Source organism: Loxodonta africana, chromosome 4, assembly GCF_030014295.1.
Source record: "Loxodonta africana isolate mLoxAfr1 chromosome 4, mLoxAfr1.hap2, whole genome shotgun sequence".
NCBI lineage: Eukaryota > Metazoa > Chordata > Mammalia > Proboscidea > Elephantidae > Loxodonta > Loxodonta africana.
In genome coordinates this window covers 127,766,500-127,784,784 of record NC_087345.1, presented here as the reverse complement: position 1 = coordinate 127,784,784, position 18,285 = coordinate 127,766,500, and the positions used below count along the sequence as shown (strand labels likewise).

Here is an 18,285-nt window from a genome sequence, read left to right as displayed (position 1 = left end):
AGTGCTTAACCATTGCTCCACCAGGGCTACTTTTATTTTCCTTCATACTTTGTACTTTATTTGTATAACATAAAGAAAATAGAACAATTAAAAAAAAATCTCATATAGGTGTTCACCAGTTAACTGTTTCCCACAGGGTAGTATAAATATTATAATTTCTATGTAATACATGAAGAAGGGTGGGAGGCAGTGGTATACAGGAGAGATTAGGGAAAAAAAGAATTCATACCTTAACATACTAAATGAAATAAAAATAAAATAAAAAACAAAGGTCTAAAATCTTCCAGATAGAAAAAACAGGAAACTCATAAAGGACAAGATTCAGATGGATATCAAACTTAAAAAAGGAGATAATAATTAATGGCTTAAATACATTGAAGAAAAATAACTTTATCCTCATGAAGACAGAGTAATACAAAACCTATTTTTGACAAGGAATATTAAGAAATTAGAAATAAGATTGCCTCTTTAAAGACAGAGTCAGCCCCTTTGGAAACAGGTAGTGGTGGTAGATTTGAACTGCCAACCTTTTGGTCAGCAGCCAAGCTTATAACCATTATGCCATCAGGGCTCCTCATAGTTTAAACACCTCAATTAAAAGGCAGAATTTTCATTTTTGGAGAAAAAAAAGAAAAGAGAGAAAGAATCAGCCTTAATTAAAAGGAAACTGTAGAAGCAATCATTCAAACCTGAAATACTTCGTCATGGTATTGTGCTGTAAATTGACTTGTCTGTGTGTATGGCAAGGTTGAAGGCTATAGAATATTTAGGGCCTATGGTAAAAAAAAAAAAAAAAAAAAAAAAACCCTGGTGGCACAGTGGCTAAGAGTTAACAGCTGCTAATCAAAAGGCTGATAGTTCAAATTCACCAGGCGCTCCTTGGAAACTCTATAGGGCCTTTCTACTCTGCCCTATAGGGTGCTATGAGTCAGAAATCAACTCATGGCAATGGGTTTTTGGTTTGGTTTATGGAGACAAATAAAGAATCTATTTGTTGAATAATAAAGTTGGGCAAAATCTAAATTAATTTTAATTTGCTTTTGTTCTAAATTTACTTTAGGTTACAGCTCTAATCTGATGTGTTTAAAACGGGTCATCTGTATAATGGTTGAGAGCCTCAGCTCTGGTACCAGACAAATGAAATTGAATCTTGTTCCCACTCTTTATTGGTTATGTGATTTGGGTTGTGTTTAATTCTTTTTTCATGTGTAAAAAAACATTGATAATACTACCCATCTCTTAACATTGTTGTAATTAAATGGAGTCTTGCATTTAAAGCACTTAGAACAGAACAGTGCTCACCTTATGTGCTCAATACATGTTAGCTACTATTTGTTATTGAATGTGGCATTCAGTTCAAGTAGCCATGACTCTTCCTTGCCAAATTGTTTTACTATATGGTGTTTCTTGATGCATGTGAATTACAGTTCTCTAACCATACCATTTGAACACATCTCAATGTTTGTGATAGTTACATGAAATCATAAAAAATGGGCAAACTCAGAGGGATGGTTCAACTATTACGTTTTTTATTACTCACTGAAGATATAAATAATCTTACTATGAACTCAGTAGGCTTTTTTCTTAACATTTCCTTCACTGAATATTAATGCGCAGTGTATTTTCTAGTATTGAGATGATGGGTAGCTTTTTTGTTTCCTTACACAATGGCATAAACAAATTGATTCTAACAATTTATAAGCCTAAACAGAATGTTTACTACACATAGACCTTTATTCAAAGAAGTGTTGGAAGATGCATTAGCAAAAACTGAAGTGGACTGAAGAGAAGCCTATATGACTTTTTTTTTTTTTATCACAATACTATTTTTTTTTATTAACTTTTATTGAGCTTCAAGTGAACGTTTACAAATCAAGTCAGTCTGTCACATATAAGTTTACATACATCTTACTCCGTACTCCCACTTGCTCTCCCCGTAATGAGTCAGCCCTTCCAGTCTCTCCTTTCGTGACAATTTTGCCGGCTTCCCACTCTCTCTATCCTCCCATCCCCCCTCCAGACATGAGATGCCAACACAATCTCAAGTGTCCACCTGATATAATTAGCTCACTCTTCATCAGCATCTCTCTCCCATCCACTGTCCAGTTCCTTTCATGTCTGATGAGTTGTCTTCGGGGATGGTTCCTGTCCTGTGCCAACAGAAGGTCTGGGGACCATGGCTGCAAGGATTTCTCTATTCTCACTCAGACCATTAAGTATGGTCTTTTTATGAGAATTTGGGGTCTGCATTCCACTGATCTCCTGCTCCCTCAGGGGTTCTCTGTTGTTCTCCCTGTCAGGTCAGTCATTGATTGTGGCCAGGCACCAACTAGTTCTTCTGGTCTCAGGATGATGTAGGTCTCTAGTTCATGTGGCCCTTTCTGTCTCTTGGGCTCTTAGTTGTCGTGTGGCCTTGGTGTTCTTCATTCTCCTTTGCTCCAGGTGGGTTGAGACCAATTGCTGCATCTTAGATGGCTGCTTGTTAGCATTTAAGACCCCAGATGCCACATTTCAAAGTGGGATGCAGAATGTTTTCATAATAGCATTATTTTGCCAATTGACTTAGAAGTCCCCTTAAACCATGGTCCCCAAACCCCCGCCCTTGCTCCGCTGACCTTTGAAGCATTCATTTTATCCCGGAAACTTCTTTGTTTTTGGTCCAGTCCAACTGAGCTGACCTTCCATGTATTGAGTGTTGTCTTTCCCTTCACCTAAAGCAGTTCTTATCTACTAATTAATCAATAAAAAACCCTCTCCCTCCCTCCCTCCCTCCCCCCCTTGTAACCACAAAAGTATGTGTTCTTCTCAGTTTTTACTATTTCTCAAGATCTTATAATAGTGGTCTTATACAATATTTATCCTTTTGCCTCTGACTAATTTTGCTGAGCATAATGCCTTCCAGGTTCCTTCATGTTATGAAATGTTTCAGAGATTCGTCACTGTTCTTTATCGGTACGTAGTATTCCATTGTGTGAATATACCACAATTTATTTACCCATTCATCCGTTGATGGACACCTTGGTTGCTTCCAGCTTTTTGCTATTGTAAACAGAGCTGCAATAAACATGGGTGTGCATATATCTGTTTGTGTGAAGGCTCTTGTTTCTCTAGGGTATATTCCGAGGAGGGGGAATTCTGGGTTGGATGGTAGTTCTATTTCTAACTGTTTAAGATAACGCCAGATAGATTTCCAAAGTGGTTGTACCATTTTACATTCCCACCAGCAGTGTATAAGAGTTCCAATCTCTCCGCAGCCTCTCCAACATTTATTGTTTTTTGTTTTTTGGATTAATGCCAGCCTTGTTGGAGTGAGATGGAATCTCATCGTAGTTTTAATTTGCATTTCTCTAATGGCTAATGATCGAGAGCATTTTCTCATGTATCTGTTAGCTGCCTGAATATCTTCTTTAGTGAAGTGTGTGTTCATATTCTTTGCCCACTTCTTGATTGGGTTGTTTGTCTTTTTGTGGTTGAGTTTTGACAGAATCATGTAGATGTTAGAGATTAGGCGCCGGTCGGAGATGTCACAGCTGAAAATTCTTTCCCAGTCTGTAGGTGGTCTTTTTACTCTTTTGGTGAAGTCTTTAGATGAGCATAGGTGTTTGATTTTTAGGAACTCCCAGTTACCTGGTTTCTCTTCATCATTTTTGGTAATGTTTTGTATTCGGTTTATGCCTTGTATTAGGGCTCCTAGGGTTGTCCCAATTTTTTCTTCCATGATCTTTATCGTTTTAGTCTTTATGTTTAGGTCTTTGATCCACTTGGAGTTAGTTTTTGTGCATGGTGTGAGGTATGGGTCCTCTTTCATTTTTTTGCAAATGGATATCCAGTGATGCCAGCACCATTTGTTAAAAAGACTATCTTTTCCCCAATTAACTGACACTGGGCCTTTGTCAAATATCAGCTGCTCATATATGGATGGATTTATATCTGGGTTTTCAATTCTGTTGCATTGGTCTATGTGCCTGTTGTTGTACCAGTACCAGGCTGTTTTGACTACTGTGGCTGTATAATAGCTTCTGAAATCAGGTAGAGTGAGTCCTCCCACTTTCTTCTTCTTTTTCAGTAATGCTTTGCTTATCTGAGGCTTCTTTCCCTTCCATATGAAATTGGTGATTTGTTTCTCTATCACCTTAAAAAATGACATTGGAATTTGGATCAGAAGTGCATTATATGTATAGATGGCTTTTGGTAGAATAGACATTTTTACTATGTTAAGTCTTCCTATCCACGAGCAAGGTATGTTTTTCCACTTAAGTATGTCCTTTTGAATTTCTTGTAGTAGAGCTTTGTAGTTTTCTTTGTATAGGTCTTCTACATCTTTGGTAAGGTTTATTCCTAAGTATTTTATCTTCTTGGGGTCTACTGTGAATGGTATTGATTTGGTGATTTCCTCTTCTATGTTCTTTTTGTTGATGTAGAGGAATCCAAGTGATTTTTGTATGTTTATTTTATAACCTGAGACTCTGCCAAACTCTTCTATTAGTTTCAGTAGTTTTCTGGAGGACTCCTTAGGGTTTTCTGTGTACAAGATCATGTCATCTGCAAATAGAGATAATTTTACTTCCTCCTTGCCAATCTGGATGCCCTTTATTTCTTTGTCTAGCCTAATTACCCTGGGTAGGACTTCTAGCACGATGTTGAATAAGAGCGGTGATAAAGGGCATCCTTGTCTGGTTCCCGTTCTCAAGGGAAATGCTTTCAGGTTCTCTCCATTTAGAGTGATATTGGCTGTTGGCTTTGCATAGATGCCCTTTATTATGTTGAGGAATTTTCCTTCAATTCCTATTTTGGTGAGAGTTTTTATCATAAATGGGTGTTGGTCTTTGTCAAATGCCTTTTCTGCATCAATTGATAAGATCATGTGGTTTTTGTCTTTTGTTTTATTTATGTGATGGATTACATTAATGGTTTTTCTGATATTAAACCAGCCTTGCATACCTGGTATAAATCCCACTTGATCGTGGTCAATTATTTTTTTGATATGTTGTTGTATTCTATTGGCTAGAATTTTGTTGAGGATTTTTGCATCTATGTTCATGAGGGATATAGGTCTGTAATTTTCTTTTTTTGCGGTGTCTTTACTTGGTTTTGGTATCATGGAGATGGTGGCTTCATAGAATGAGTTGGGTAGTATTCCGTCATTTTCTATGCTTTGAAATACCTTCAGTAGTAGTGGTGTTAACTCTTCTCTGAAAGTTTGGTAGAACTCTGCAGTGAAGCCGTCCGGGCCAGGGTTTTTTTTTTGTTGGGAGTTTCTTGATTACCGTTTCAATCTCTCTTTCTGTTATGGGTCTATTTAGTTGTTCTACTTCTGAATGTGTTAGTTTAGGTAGGTAGTGTTTTTCCAGGAATTTATCCATTTCTTCTAGGTTTGCAAATTTGTTAGAGTACAATTTTTCGTAATAATCTGATATGATTCTTTTAATTTCAGTTGGTTCTGTTGTGATGTGGTCCTTTTCTTTTCTTATTCGGGTTATTTGTTTCCTTTCCTGTATTTCTTTGGTCAGTCTGGCCAATGGTTTATCAATTTTGTTAATTTTTTCAAAGAACTGGCTTTTGGGTTTGTTAATTCTTTCAATTGTTTTTCTGTTCTCTAATTCATTTAGTTCAGCTCTAATTTTTATTATTTGTTTTCTTCTGGTGCCTGATGGATTCTTTTGTTGCTCACTTTCTATTTGTTCAAGTTGTAGGGACAGTTCTCCGATTTTGGCTCGCTCTTCTTTTTGTATGTGTGCATTTATCAATATAAATTGGCCTCTGAGCACTGCTTTTGCTGTGTCCCAGAGGTTTTGATAGGAAGTATTTTCATTCTCGTTGCATTCTATGAATTTCCGTATTCCCTCCTTGATGTCTTCTATAACCCAGTCTTTTTTCAGGAGGGTATTGTTCAGTTTCCAAGTATTTGATTTCTTTTCCCTAGTTTTTCTGTTATTGATTTCTAGTTTTATTGCATTGTGGTCTGAGAAGATGCTTTGTAATATTTCGATGTTTTGGACTCTGCAAAGGTTTGTTTTATGACCTAATATGTGGTCTATTCTAGAGAGTGTTCCATGTGCACTAGTAAAAAAAGTATACTTTGCAGCAGTTGGGTGGAGAGTTCTGTATAAGTTTATGAGGTCAAGTTGGTTGATTGTTGTAATTAGGTCTTCCGTGTCTCTATAGAGCTACTTACTGGATGTCCTGTCCTTCTCCAAAAGTGGTGTGTTGAAGTCTCCTACTATAATTGTGGAGGTGTCTATCTCAATTTTCAGTTCTGTTAAAATTTGATTTATGTATCTTGCAGCCCTGTCATTGGGTGCATAAATATTTAATATGGTTATATCTTCCTGATCAATTGTCCCTTTTATCATTATGTAGTGTCCCTCTTTATCCCTTGTGGTGGATTTAAGTTTAAAGTCTATTTTGTCAGAAATTAATATTTTTACTCCTCTTCTTTTTCGCTTATTGTTTGTTTGATATATTTTTTTCCATTCTTTGAGTTTTAGTTTGTTTGTGTCTCTAAGTCTAAGGTGTGTCTCTTGTAGGCAGCATATAGACGGATCGTGTTTCTTTACCCAGTCCGAGACTCTCTGTCTCTTAATTGGTGCATTTAGTCCATTTACATTCAGGGTAATCATAGATAAATAAGTGTTTAGTGTTGTCATTTTGATGCCTTTTTATGTGTGTTGTTGACAATTTCATTTTTCCACATACTTTTTTGCGCTGAGACGTTTTTCTTATTAAATTGTGAGATCCTCATTTTCATAGTGTTTGACTTTATGTTTGTTGAGTCGTTACGTTTTTCTTGGCTTTTATTTTGAGTTATGGAGTTGTTATACCTCTTTGTGGTTACCTTATTATTTACCCCTATTTTTCTAAGTAAAAACCTAACTTGTATTGTTCTATATCACCTTGTATCACTCTTCATATGGCAGTTCTATGCCACCTGTATTTAGTCCCTCTTTTTGATTATTGTGATCTTTTACATATTGACTTCCGTGATTCCCTGTTATGAGTATTTTTTTTTAATTAATCTTAATTTGTTTTTGTGATTTCCCTATTTGAGTTGATATCAGGATGTTCTGTTCTGTGACCTTGTGTTGTGCTGGTATCTGATATTATTGGTTTTCTGACCAAACAATATCCTTTAGTATTTCTTGTAGCTTTGGTTTGGTTTTTGCAATCTCTAAACTTGTGTTTGTCTGTAAATATCTTAATTTCGCCTTCATATTTCAGAGAGAGTTTTGCTGGATATATGATCCTTGGCTGGCAGTTTTTCTCCTTCAGTGCTCTGTATTTGTCGTCCCATTCCCTTTTTGCCTGCATGGTTTCTGCTGAGTAGTCTGAACTTATTCTTATTGATTCTCCCTTGAAGGAAACCTTTCTTTTCTCCCTGGCTACTTTTAAAATTTTCTCTTTATCTCTGGTTTTGGCGAGTTTGATGATAATATGTCTTGGTGTTTTTCTTTTTGGATCAATCTTAAATGGGGTTCGATGAGCATCTTGGATAGATATCCTTTCGTCTTTCATGATGTCAGGGAAGTTTTGTGTCAGGAGTTCTTCAACTATTTTCTCTGTGTTTTCTGTCCTCCCTCCCTGTCCTGGGACTCCAATCACACGCAAGTTATCCTTCTTGATAGAATCCCACATGATTCTTAGGGTTTCTTCATTTTTTTTAATTCTTTTATCTGATTTTTTTTTCAGCTATGTTGGTGTTAATTCCCTGGTCCTCCAGATTTCCCAGTCTGCGTTTTAATTGCTCGAGTCTGCTCCTCTGACTTCCTATTGCGTTGTCTAATTCTGTAATTTTATTGTTAATCTTTTGGATTTCTACATGCTGTCTCTCTATAGATTCTTGCAACTTATTAATTTTTCCACTATATTCTTGAATAATCTTTTTGAGTTCTTCAACAGTTTTATCAGTGTGTTTCTTGGCTTTTTCTGCAGTTTGCCTTATTTCATTTCTGATGTCTTTAAGCATTCTGTAAATTAGTTTTTTATATTCTGTATCTGATAATTCTAGGATTATATCTTCATTTCGGAAAGATTTTGATTCTTTTGTTTGGGGGGTTGTAGAAGCTGTCATGGTCTGCTTCTTTATGTGGTTTGATATGAACTGTTGTCTCCGAGCCATCACTGGGAAACTAGTTTTTCCAGAAGATCTGCTGAAAAAAAATGCAGTCAGATCCCTATCAGAATTGCCTTTGGGTTATAACCGCCACCTTGTTTCCTGACTGGGATGCTGGCTCCAGGCTCCGAAAACAATCGCTGCTTCCCTGTATTTGTTCGTTTTCCATCTCTAAATCTGTGTTTGTTGTTCAGGGTTCGTAGATTGTTATGTACTTGATCAATTCACTTGTTTTTCCGAGTCTTTGTTGCAAGAGGGATCTGAGGTAGCGTCCCCCTAGTCCACCATCTTGGCCCCGCCTCACCTATATGACTTTTGTGGAGTAAGATTTGATAAGAAATTTTTGTAAATTTTGTGGTGTCTAAATTTTCAAAAATATTTTAAGAGAAAAAACGTCAATATATTGTGAAAATAAAACTTAAAACTCCAGACCATAAAAATATGCAGTGTGGTAAGGAGTAGAAATAGATAAGAACATAAAAAACTTTTTAATTTGGAATTAATAAGAAGATATTGAAAAAATTATCTTGTATTTCAATTATATTTTCCTGATCACATAAACTACATAAGTTATTACATAAATTACAGAAAACTTTGAAACTTATGGAAGACTAAATGAAGCAAATTAAAATAGTGTATAATGCCACTAAAGGTCTGTGGGTGTTGCAAATGGTTTGCACTAGGATACTAACCTAAAGGTTGGCAGTTTGAACCCACACAACAGCATAGTGAAAGAAAGGCCTGGTGATCTGCTCCCATAAAGATTACATCCAAGGAAACCCTATGGAACAGACCTCCTCTGTAACACGTGTTGTTGTCATAAGTAGGAATTGATTGATTTTTTTTTTCCCACAGGTTTATAATCCCACTATCCATAGATACGGAGCCCTAATGGCTCAATGGTTAAGCCTCAGCTGCTAATCAAAATGTTGGTGGTTCTATCCCATCAGCCACTCCCAGAAAAAGACCTAGCAATATGCTCCCATAAAGATTACAGCCTAGAAAACCCTATGGGGCAGTTCTACTCTGTCCTACAAGGTTAGTATGAGTTGGAATTGATTCGATGGCACACAACAACAATAACCATAGATAAAGGACCTATCTTAGAGATGTAATCAAAGAAATTTTTCAGAAAAATACCTATGTATCTATCAACCTATATATCTTGAAATCTGTGTAGAAATATGTTAACAGTAGTTATCTGAGGGCTGTGATTATATTGTAATTGTTACTTGCTGTTGAATCAGTGACCACATGCACAACAGGACAAAATGCTCTCTGGTTCTGGGCCAGCTCCATGATCAGTTGTGAATGGGACCTTGTGATCTGTAAGATTCTTATTGGCTGATTCTCAGAAGTAGATCACCAGACCAGGCCTTTCTTCCTAGTCTGTCTAATTCTGGAGGCTCTGCTGAAATGCTGATCAGTGTCATAGCACTGTGCAAGCCGCCACTGGTAGACAGGTGGTAGCTATGTTTGAGGTGTATTGGCCAGGAATTAACATGGGTCTCCCACATGAAAGGTGAAAATTCTACCACTAAACAACCAAACCCTACAAACTAAGTTATTTGCTAAACAGGAAGTTGAGAAAAAAATTCATAATGCATGTATGGCATAGTACCAATATATATAAAAAAAAAAAAATAATAATATATAAAGTAGTCACAAAATTGTTATGAAAACCCAGAAGACTTGAAAAAAATAAGAAAACAAACAGAAAACTCCCAGAAATTATACACAATTGATTAATTATGCTGTAAAAATGCTAAACCTCACTAGTAATCAAATATATGGCTGTGAAAATGAGTTGTTTTCCTGATCAAAGTAACATTAAAAATAATAGCCTGACTGATTTTGAAGTGGAGTAAAATGGGTGTTTTTTCACTACTGAAACAATGCAATAGCTCCATATTTCTGCTGGGAAATTTATTAATTCTGCAAAGAATTTATCAAATTTCTCCTTATAGGAATTTTTCATTAAAAATCATTTAAATACTGTATTCTCCATATGTTAGTCGTACTGGACTTTTGGTTCCTGGAACTCTTTGTACCCCTCCTTGCCTCAGGACCTATACCTATACACATGCTGCTGCTTCACCCCAGAACCTTCCTGCCCTTCTCCCCTTACTCCTACACGTTATTCAGAGCTGAAAATAACCCAGCTCAGCTTCAGAGACACATTCTCCACTCTTAGGATGAAGTCAGGTCATTCGCTTTGCACCTTTTAGTTTTCTCTCCCAACACCACATAAATATAATTATTTAATGTATTGTTGGTTACTTAATTATTCGTTTTCCTACTAGAATATCTTACCCATTATAGTAGAATCTTATTTACCGCTATATACTCAGCACCTAGGGCAGTTAGTGTTCAAAAAAAATCTGTTGAATCAACAAATAGCATTAATATCCACAGTACTCAAATTAGATTTATTCGTAACAGTGAAAAACTGGAGACAATCTAAATACAAACAAGATAATAAATATTAAGCATATTGTTATACACCCATAAAATGGGCTATTACGGGGGACTCAAATATGGTAATTACAAATAACTTTGAAAAGCATGGAAAATGAGTAAGTTCTAAATAACTTGTATAGAAAGTATAGTTATTTAGACAATAAAAATTAAAGTAAAACAACCAGCTAAATTTGGTTGACACTGGGTAGTGATATTAGATTTTTGATTTCGTTTTTTTCTATTTTCTCTTAGCTACCTTACATTCCAAAAATATTAGCATAAAAATATAATTTGGAAATCTCACAGAGAATGAATTAAGTCCTTTTATTTAACATCTTCCAGGCATCAAACCATAAATACAAGAACAATACACTTTTTAAAGTGGCCAAAATAAGTCACTAAGTTCACATCCTAGGTTGGATATAAAAATTCACTTTAAAAATCAGCATTTAAAAATTTGTGTATGAAGATAAATGTATCAGAACGTGAATGTATGCAAAACCGTGAAGCAGAACAGTTCACATTTCACAATAATTCTACCCAGATTCATTCTCGTGTCCCTTGGTATAATCTCCGTGTCAGTGTCCAGTCCTTTGGATCTGTAGTTCTAAAAGAAACTTCACCCAATTCCAATTAATTCACATTTGCTTCATCTCAAATCACTGACTCTGAAGACTATAAAGATTTATTTCATAAGTGCTTCTGATCTCTTCACCCCCATATAGACTCTCCTTCCTAAGCAATTTTTCACCGAACTACATCTACTAGTACTACTATTGCTATTATATGAAAAACATGCCATAAAAAGAGAACATTGGGCTGTGAACAGTGAAAATACAAGTAGCCCTTTAGAGAACTAAATTGTACACTCAAAAGAAGCACCCATGTCTCTGTCTCTCATTGTCATGATGTAAATGTCAAGACTGATCATACATTTCTTTGTCTCGGTTTCTTTTTCTTCAGGTCCTCTTGGTGAAAATGTGTCAATGCTTCAGGGAAGTCAGGTAAATCACAGTGAAAAGTCCTGTTTCAGATATCTATTCCCACCATCATATAGTTTACAGTGCATGGTCTCCAGGCTGAAGTTTTTTCTCAGTTAGATGTGTGAGAAGAAGATGTTTCAGGGGAGGGAAGCTGAAAGAGTCACGGAATTAGCATGCGGGATCAGAATCTTGTTGAAAAGTTTGATTCTCTGAGAGGTTGTCAAGACAATTATGGAAGATTTCAGTGATGTCCAATAACACAGTTAAAACCAATGCAAGAATGTGGTATAAGTGAAACATGTCTTCAAAGATTTCTGCACTAGATTTCTCTGCTAGAACATCTATTTCTCCCCAAGCCTGTCTGCGGAGTGCCGAGATGTTTTCCTTTTCTTAAAAAAAAAAAAAAAAAATTCTTACAGCCCTTTAATTGCTGCAGTCCCCTCAAAGAGGCCTGCTTTAGCTTGTTGTTTCCTAGAATTAGGATAAATGAGTGACCCCAGGGATAGATGATTGTTGCTGTCATGCCAGATATAAACAGCAGTTTATTCTCTGGCACAGTAAGATATGAAATTTCTATGGCAATGCCTATAAAATGCAAGATAAAGAGGATGATAAAAGACAGCAAAATTTTCATTGTTCTAATATGAGCTTCTGTGCTGGAATCTCTGGATCCTGTGACATTCATTTGCATCCTCCTGTTGTGTCTCCAAAGTGAACAGATTAACAAGAAACATGTAATCAAGGATAGAGTGAAGAAGAAAATGTTTCCCAGGTTGAGGAAAACCTGGTTCATAAAGAATTCACTTTTACTCATGTTGAGCTGCCATGTTCTGTTTCTTTTCAAGAATCTATAATCATTAACAATTTTAACTGTTTGTGGAAAAGTAAGTAACCATGAAACCAGCAAGAATCCCACAAAAAGGGGAAGAACCCTATTAAGTCTACCCTTTAGCCAGAGAAAAATGCGGTGGGAAAAATTTGCTATCTTCAGAAAATAAAAGATGCTGAGGCTGGTGGCAAACCAGATACTTGCTTGACCAATAATTACCCATAAGTAACTAATGTAGTTAATTAGGTCACTGGAGACATTCATATCTGGAGAATACATCTTTAAAAATCCATCTGTTACTATTATCCATATCAGACAAATTCTGGAAATAGCCAAGCCAGTGAGAATGATGCCAATTGTAGAGAACTTCTTATTCTTGACACAGTCAATGCAGTTTACAACTCCAATAAATCCGTTCCCTAAAACCCCCAAAACTGATTCACAAACTGTAATAAAAATGAGGGTGTGCTCTATGGCACTCAGCATATTTACTAGTCCCTAGTATTGTTTCTGTTATATCTGTTGTAGATTACCTGCTGCAGAATGAGGCATATATCGACTGCTTGATGGAAGAGTAATTTTCTTCTCTTTCCTTATTATAAAAAGACTTTAAAATGCCTGAGTAATGTGCTGTGATGGGATATGAATCATCTTCATGGAGACCCTTCCAGTTGCATCTATAAAAGCTTAACTAGCCTAGAGAATGTGAGTCCACACAGAATCCCTATATACAATTTGTTAAGACGCAAATGAAAGCTCCTGTTTCATGCATTTGACTTTTCTCCTGAGACTATTTTGCATTTATTAACCTGCATAGTGAAGCAGGGGTGCCAAAGAAATATCTATAGGATACAAGACATAATAGCATCAAAAGTTGAACTCAGTTCGACTTTTTCCTTTTCAGTATCAACATTATCATCATCATTTATGTTGTATTTATAATCACAGTTCAGATATGTGAAGAAAAAATAGAGTACAGAAATGATTGATGAATTTGGCCACAGTAGAAACAATCTGAATAATGAAAGCCACAAAGAAATGCATTTTCTCCATTTTTTTCCTCTAATATTTCAGACAGGGAACAATTCAAGTTATAATCTAAACAGAACAATAGTTTATAACACAGCCACATAAAAATATTTAAGGCCAGTTTGTGTTAAAGGAGGTTTTAGAAATCATTTTCCATATCTTTAAATATATTTTTACCTTTTAACTTTTAATTATATTTTAAGCTCTACTCTGGGCAGGATAAATTTCCCAAATATTGTCTCACAAAATTGTTGTTGTGTTTTACACTCATAAATACTCCATCCGTAAATGCAAGACCCTATGTTGACTGCTGTTGACATGAAAGGCTCTTAGGAAAAGTCCCTTCATGTAGCATATTTCTATTTATTTTTGCTGGCATCCATTTATTCAAAAAATATTTACTGAGTATCTATATATGTGTATGAAGTCACATTATAAATGCTAACAACTAATCTGAGTAATTCCCTTTATTTGTGGAAAATTTTACTCAGTATATAAAAAGTTCTCCCTTCTAATTGCCCAGCAATATTTATCAAACCCTGACTTCATGCTTCGTTCTCTAACATAGGAAAAAAGTAGAGAAATATTTAGTTAAGTTGTATAACTTTAGTAACTATTTCTATGATTATGTCCAATAAGTTGAATATTTCAATTTTCTCTGGCTATGACAGCATTTTTTCTTTTTTTTTTTTTAGCATTTTAACCAGTGTCCATCATATTTTTCTCTATTCTCTTTTCAGGGAAGGCTCACTTCAGTGTTACCATACAAACTAAGATGCAAATATCACATATTAGCTTAAAGAGAATTTCCATTTTAGCAGAAACCAAAATTTTATGCAAAGTAGATGAAACTTTCCTGGTAACTGAACCTCAGGCATCAAGAAACTATTTTGGAAAGGAAGATTTTTAAGTAATTTTTTTTTTACTTTGGATAAAGTCATGCTATATGGAGAAACTTGTAAATCACCAAAATATCTTTGTAAAAAGAGCCATTGTCAATATTTTTCCCATTAAGAAACATATAATTATCATTTTCTCACATCAGTAATATTCTTCTGTATTATGATTATCTAAAAGAGTCATTTATTTTGATTGTCTTTCCTTAATAATTCCCTTTCTCTTAGAGCTTAACCCACTAAAAACCAAAACCCACTGCCGTCGATTCCGACTCATAGCGAACCCCCTCGCCACTAGCTTAGAGCTTAAGATGTTTCCAATTGAACACTAAAAGGTTTCCAATCTTATCACTCTTTACATTTTGGGCTGGATAATTCTTTGTTGTAGAGGGCTGTCCTGTGATTGTAGGATACTTAGCAGCATCCCTAGTCTGTACCCATTAGATGCTAGTAGCACCACCTCCTAGTTGTGACAATCAGAAATCTCTCCAGACATTGCCAAATGCCCTCAGGTGACAAAATCTTTCCTGGTTCAAACCCACTGATATGCTATTTCAAAAACTGTGTTTCTGAACAATTGTGCATGTGTGTATTTGCAAATATTTATGTTGCTTTCTTCTGGCAAGATTCTAAAAATGTTAGCAATAGGCCAAAAAATTACATATAACTTAAGCAAATTACACCCTCCTTAAAATTACATCTATTCCTGCTTTCAAACCCTAGAGAATTATTCTTATATATGTGGAATGGAATCTAAAATTTAACATGCACTAGATCACAAAAGAGTTCCTGGCAATTTTTGAAAGATTCACAGACAGTCCATATTCTTTAGGTTGCTGAGCAACACATAATTACATTGAATAAATGAGAAAAAGTAATTTGGAAAATCCCAATAATTTGTATTGAAATAATAACACATCATCATTTTCTAAGTACCCAAAGAAAAGAGAAAATACCCAAAAATACATATAAATGAATAATTAGCTGGGAAATAATCTATTTAAACTAAAAAGATTTAACTGGGAGATAAATGGAAGTTTTGAATAAAAGGAGAGATATAACGCATTTCCGAATGGGGAAACACAAGAATTATAAATAATGTAAGTGTATTTCCAACTACTTATAAATTTTGCATATTTCCAAACACTGTCTTGAAAGAATTATAAATAGAATTCAAGAATAGTTACAGTATTCACTAGATGAAATTCCCATCAATAAAGATTTTATTCAACAAGAGTTTGTTGAAATATAAAATGTGCTTGAATCCATAATACATACAAATGCATAAATACAGGTTTTATTCAGTTGATTTCTATTATGTTATTGTTAGAGAATGTATTTGTTATGGGTTGAATTGCAATCCCAACCCTTGTACTTATGTTTATAATCCCATTTGGGTATGGGTTTTTTTTTTTTTTATGTTAAGAGGCCATATCAGTCAGTGTAGGGTGTGTTTTAAACTACTCACTTTTGAGTTGTAAAAAGAGCAGATTAGGACAGGCAGGTGAACAGAGATTGGGGAAGACAGATGCCATGCCACATGAAGATCACCAAGGAGCCAAAGAACAAAAGCTGAGAAGAGACAAGGACTTTCCCCAGAGCTGACAGAGAAAGAAAGTCTTCCCCTAGGGCCAGCACCCTGAATTCAGACTTAAAAAAAAAAAAACTTACAGCCTCCTAAACTGTGAGAAAACAAATTTCTGTTTGTTAAGGCCACCCACTGGTGGTACTTCTGTTACAGCAGCGCTAGGTAACTAAGATAGTATTCTTAAATATTTAGGTTCTTTGGCATGGTAGGGAGTAAAGGTTGGGTTTTGCTTTGTAGCCTGGTAACCGGTCAATTTTTATGAGTGTCTTTGAATGCTTAAAAAAACTAGTCAAATTCCATGTCTTTAATTGCTACCATATGTCTAGCAATTCTCCTTTATTGATTTTAGGTTAAGGTCCTTTATTCCTATATTTACTTTCTGAATATTTGACTATAATATACTAGTAAATATATGTCATAAGGTATTATCTTAAAGGTTCTATTGTAACATGTCTAGTTTCACAAATTCACTATTTCATTCAGCTTGTTTTGTTTCATTTTTGGTTTGCTTCTTCGCAAGTTCTTTTTTTATATTTTTTCTTATCATCTCATATTTTATCTTTTTTTATAGAATTGCTATCTTGAATTCTGCAGAGAAAACTTAGCAGATGTTACCTAATATTAACCTTTGTTTCCTGCAGTGACTCTTCCTAAAAAGTATGTTCTTCCTTTATCACCTGTGTGCTAGAGAATAGTTTCAAATGCCATATGTTGTTTTGTTCTTTTAAGCTTCTTTTGTTTGTGTTTCATTTTGCTTATGCAATAGCAAAAGATGAATCTTCATTAGGCCTGGGATTTCCCTGAAAACAGTTGAGTTGGTTCTTGAATTCTTTTTTTTTAACATGGATTTATATTACTCCTTTTTTTCCCCAAGCTGGAGAGGTTATAACTAGTTTAGTTGCCCAGCAGTCTAGGAGAACAGAGAAGGAATTGGGGCTATTGGCAATTCCAATAAGAGAACACCTCTTCTAGGTTACCTCTCTGTTTTTCAGGAACTTCTCAGATGTGCATGTCGGGAGCCAGCCAGTCCTCTTCCAAATATAAGGATTGTTTTTTTGCCTATGGGGTCAACTTCCTTGACATCAACATACAGTATTGATTTAGAATAACACTGCATTGGGAAATCCACTCCATCCACTCCAGAGCTTCTGAAAATTGCACTTGGGTCTCCTGTCACAATTTCCTCAATCACCCACTCTTGGGTTCATGATGAAGTTTGCTACCTTGGGAATTATTTCTTTAGAGCCACCTGACACACACTAAGACTCCAACAGTGATTTAGGATTCCTAATTTGTAACAGTAGAAAAGTCTGGAGTGAAGCAGCCCTATTTCCAGCCTTTCTCCTTCCTAGTCCAGGGTTATTAAGATGAGCTGGAATTGCCTTCAACCACTTGGATGTATTACCCCTATAACTTCCAATATAAATTTAGGCTTTTACCTGTTCCTAAAGATAATTTTTATAATCCTAAAGATAACTTGATATTCTGAAAAATTTCCTGAGAGGATCATAGAATAGGATTTTCCTGGCAGTGGTGGTGTTCATGGCTACATGGATGTTCGTGCCATATGTCAGAGGATGTGAGGGATAAAGAGAAGGTTTATATGGGTTCAGACATGCAGCAACTACTTACTGAGTTTGGTCACAGGGTCTCTATATAGCCAGACATGTTGCTAGGAATGTGATCAACTTGTTTAGGGTTTAAATTCTTCAGATACTAACAGTTTTTGGTTTTTTTTTTTTTTTTAATTTATACCAGAACATATTTTTGGATATTTTTGTTTTTATTTCATATTTTTTTAGTTTCCTCATGATTTTTACTTTCATAATGGCAGATTTTGCCTTGGAGTGATTTTGTATGCTCTATTGATGGCACCAATTTCCCACTGTCACATTCAGAAACTTTGTTGTTACTGAATAAAAATGTTAGGAAAACATACCTTTCTTGTCTCTGCTACATTCAAAAATCATATACTTCCTGAAAACTTTCTGGAATTTTCTTTCTAGTAAAGAAAAACATCTCCTATTAACTAAATGGAAGTCCTGGTGGCGTAGTGGTTAAGTGTTATGGCTGCTAACCAAAAGGTCAGCAGTTCGAATCCACCAGGTGCTCCTTGGAAACTCTATGGAGCAGTTCTACTCTGCCCTATAGGGTGGCTATGAGTCGGAATGGACTGGACAGCTGTGGGTTTGGTTTTTGGTTTTATTAACTAAATATCTTAAAGTTTTCTTTTTTATTTGATATATTTTCCTATTTTAATTAAAATTTAACAGTTATTTTTAAAAGCCTCATAAAGTATTGTACCAGGCTATTTAATCAACACTAATTTGGCAGACTTTTTAAATAATAACAGAAGCATGAGCTAATAGAAAGAGTTTAACTTACCCTAT

The 18,285-nt window shown here is 35.3% G+C and overlaps 1 protein-coding gene across 1 annotated transcript; it reads right to left on the bottom strand.

The window, feature by feature from the left end:
- Positions 1-10,499: 10,499 nt before the first annotated feature.
- On the bottom strand, positions 10,500-12,868 carry LOC100655325 (taste receptor type 2 member 10). Its single transcript, XM_003405330.1, has 2 exons — positions 11,971-12,868; positions 10,500-10,570 (listed from the first exon to the last, which is right to left on the bottom strand). Exons 1-2 carry the CDS (start codon positions 12,866-12,868, stop codon positions 10,500-10,502), a joined length of 969 nt encoding a protein of 322 aa, XP_003405378.1.
- Positions 12,869-18,285: the final 5,417 nt, after the last annotated feature.

Excerpts from the sequence above, each read along its gene's own strand:
- LOC100655325 (XM_003405330.1), bottom strand. The coding sequence starts at position 12,868 with ATGCTGAGTGCCATAGAGCACACCCTCATTTTTATTACAGTTTGTGAA. Across the intron at positions 10,571-11,970 it reads ACTGCAGCAATTAAAGGGCT|ATTGTCTCCAGTTTTTCACT; the intron begins GTAAGAATTTTT and ends GTTTGTATTTAG.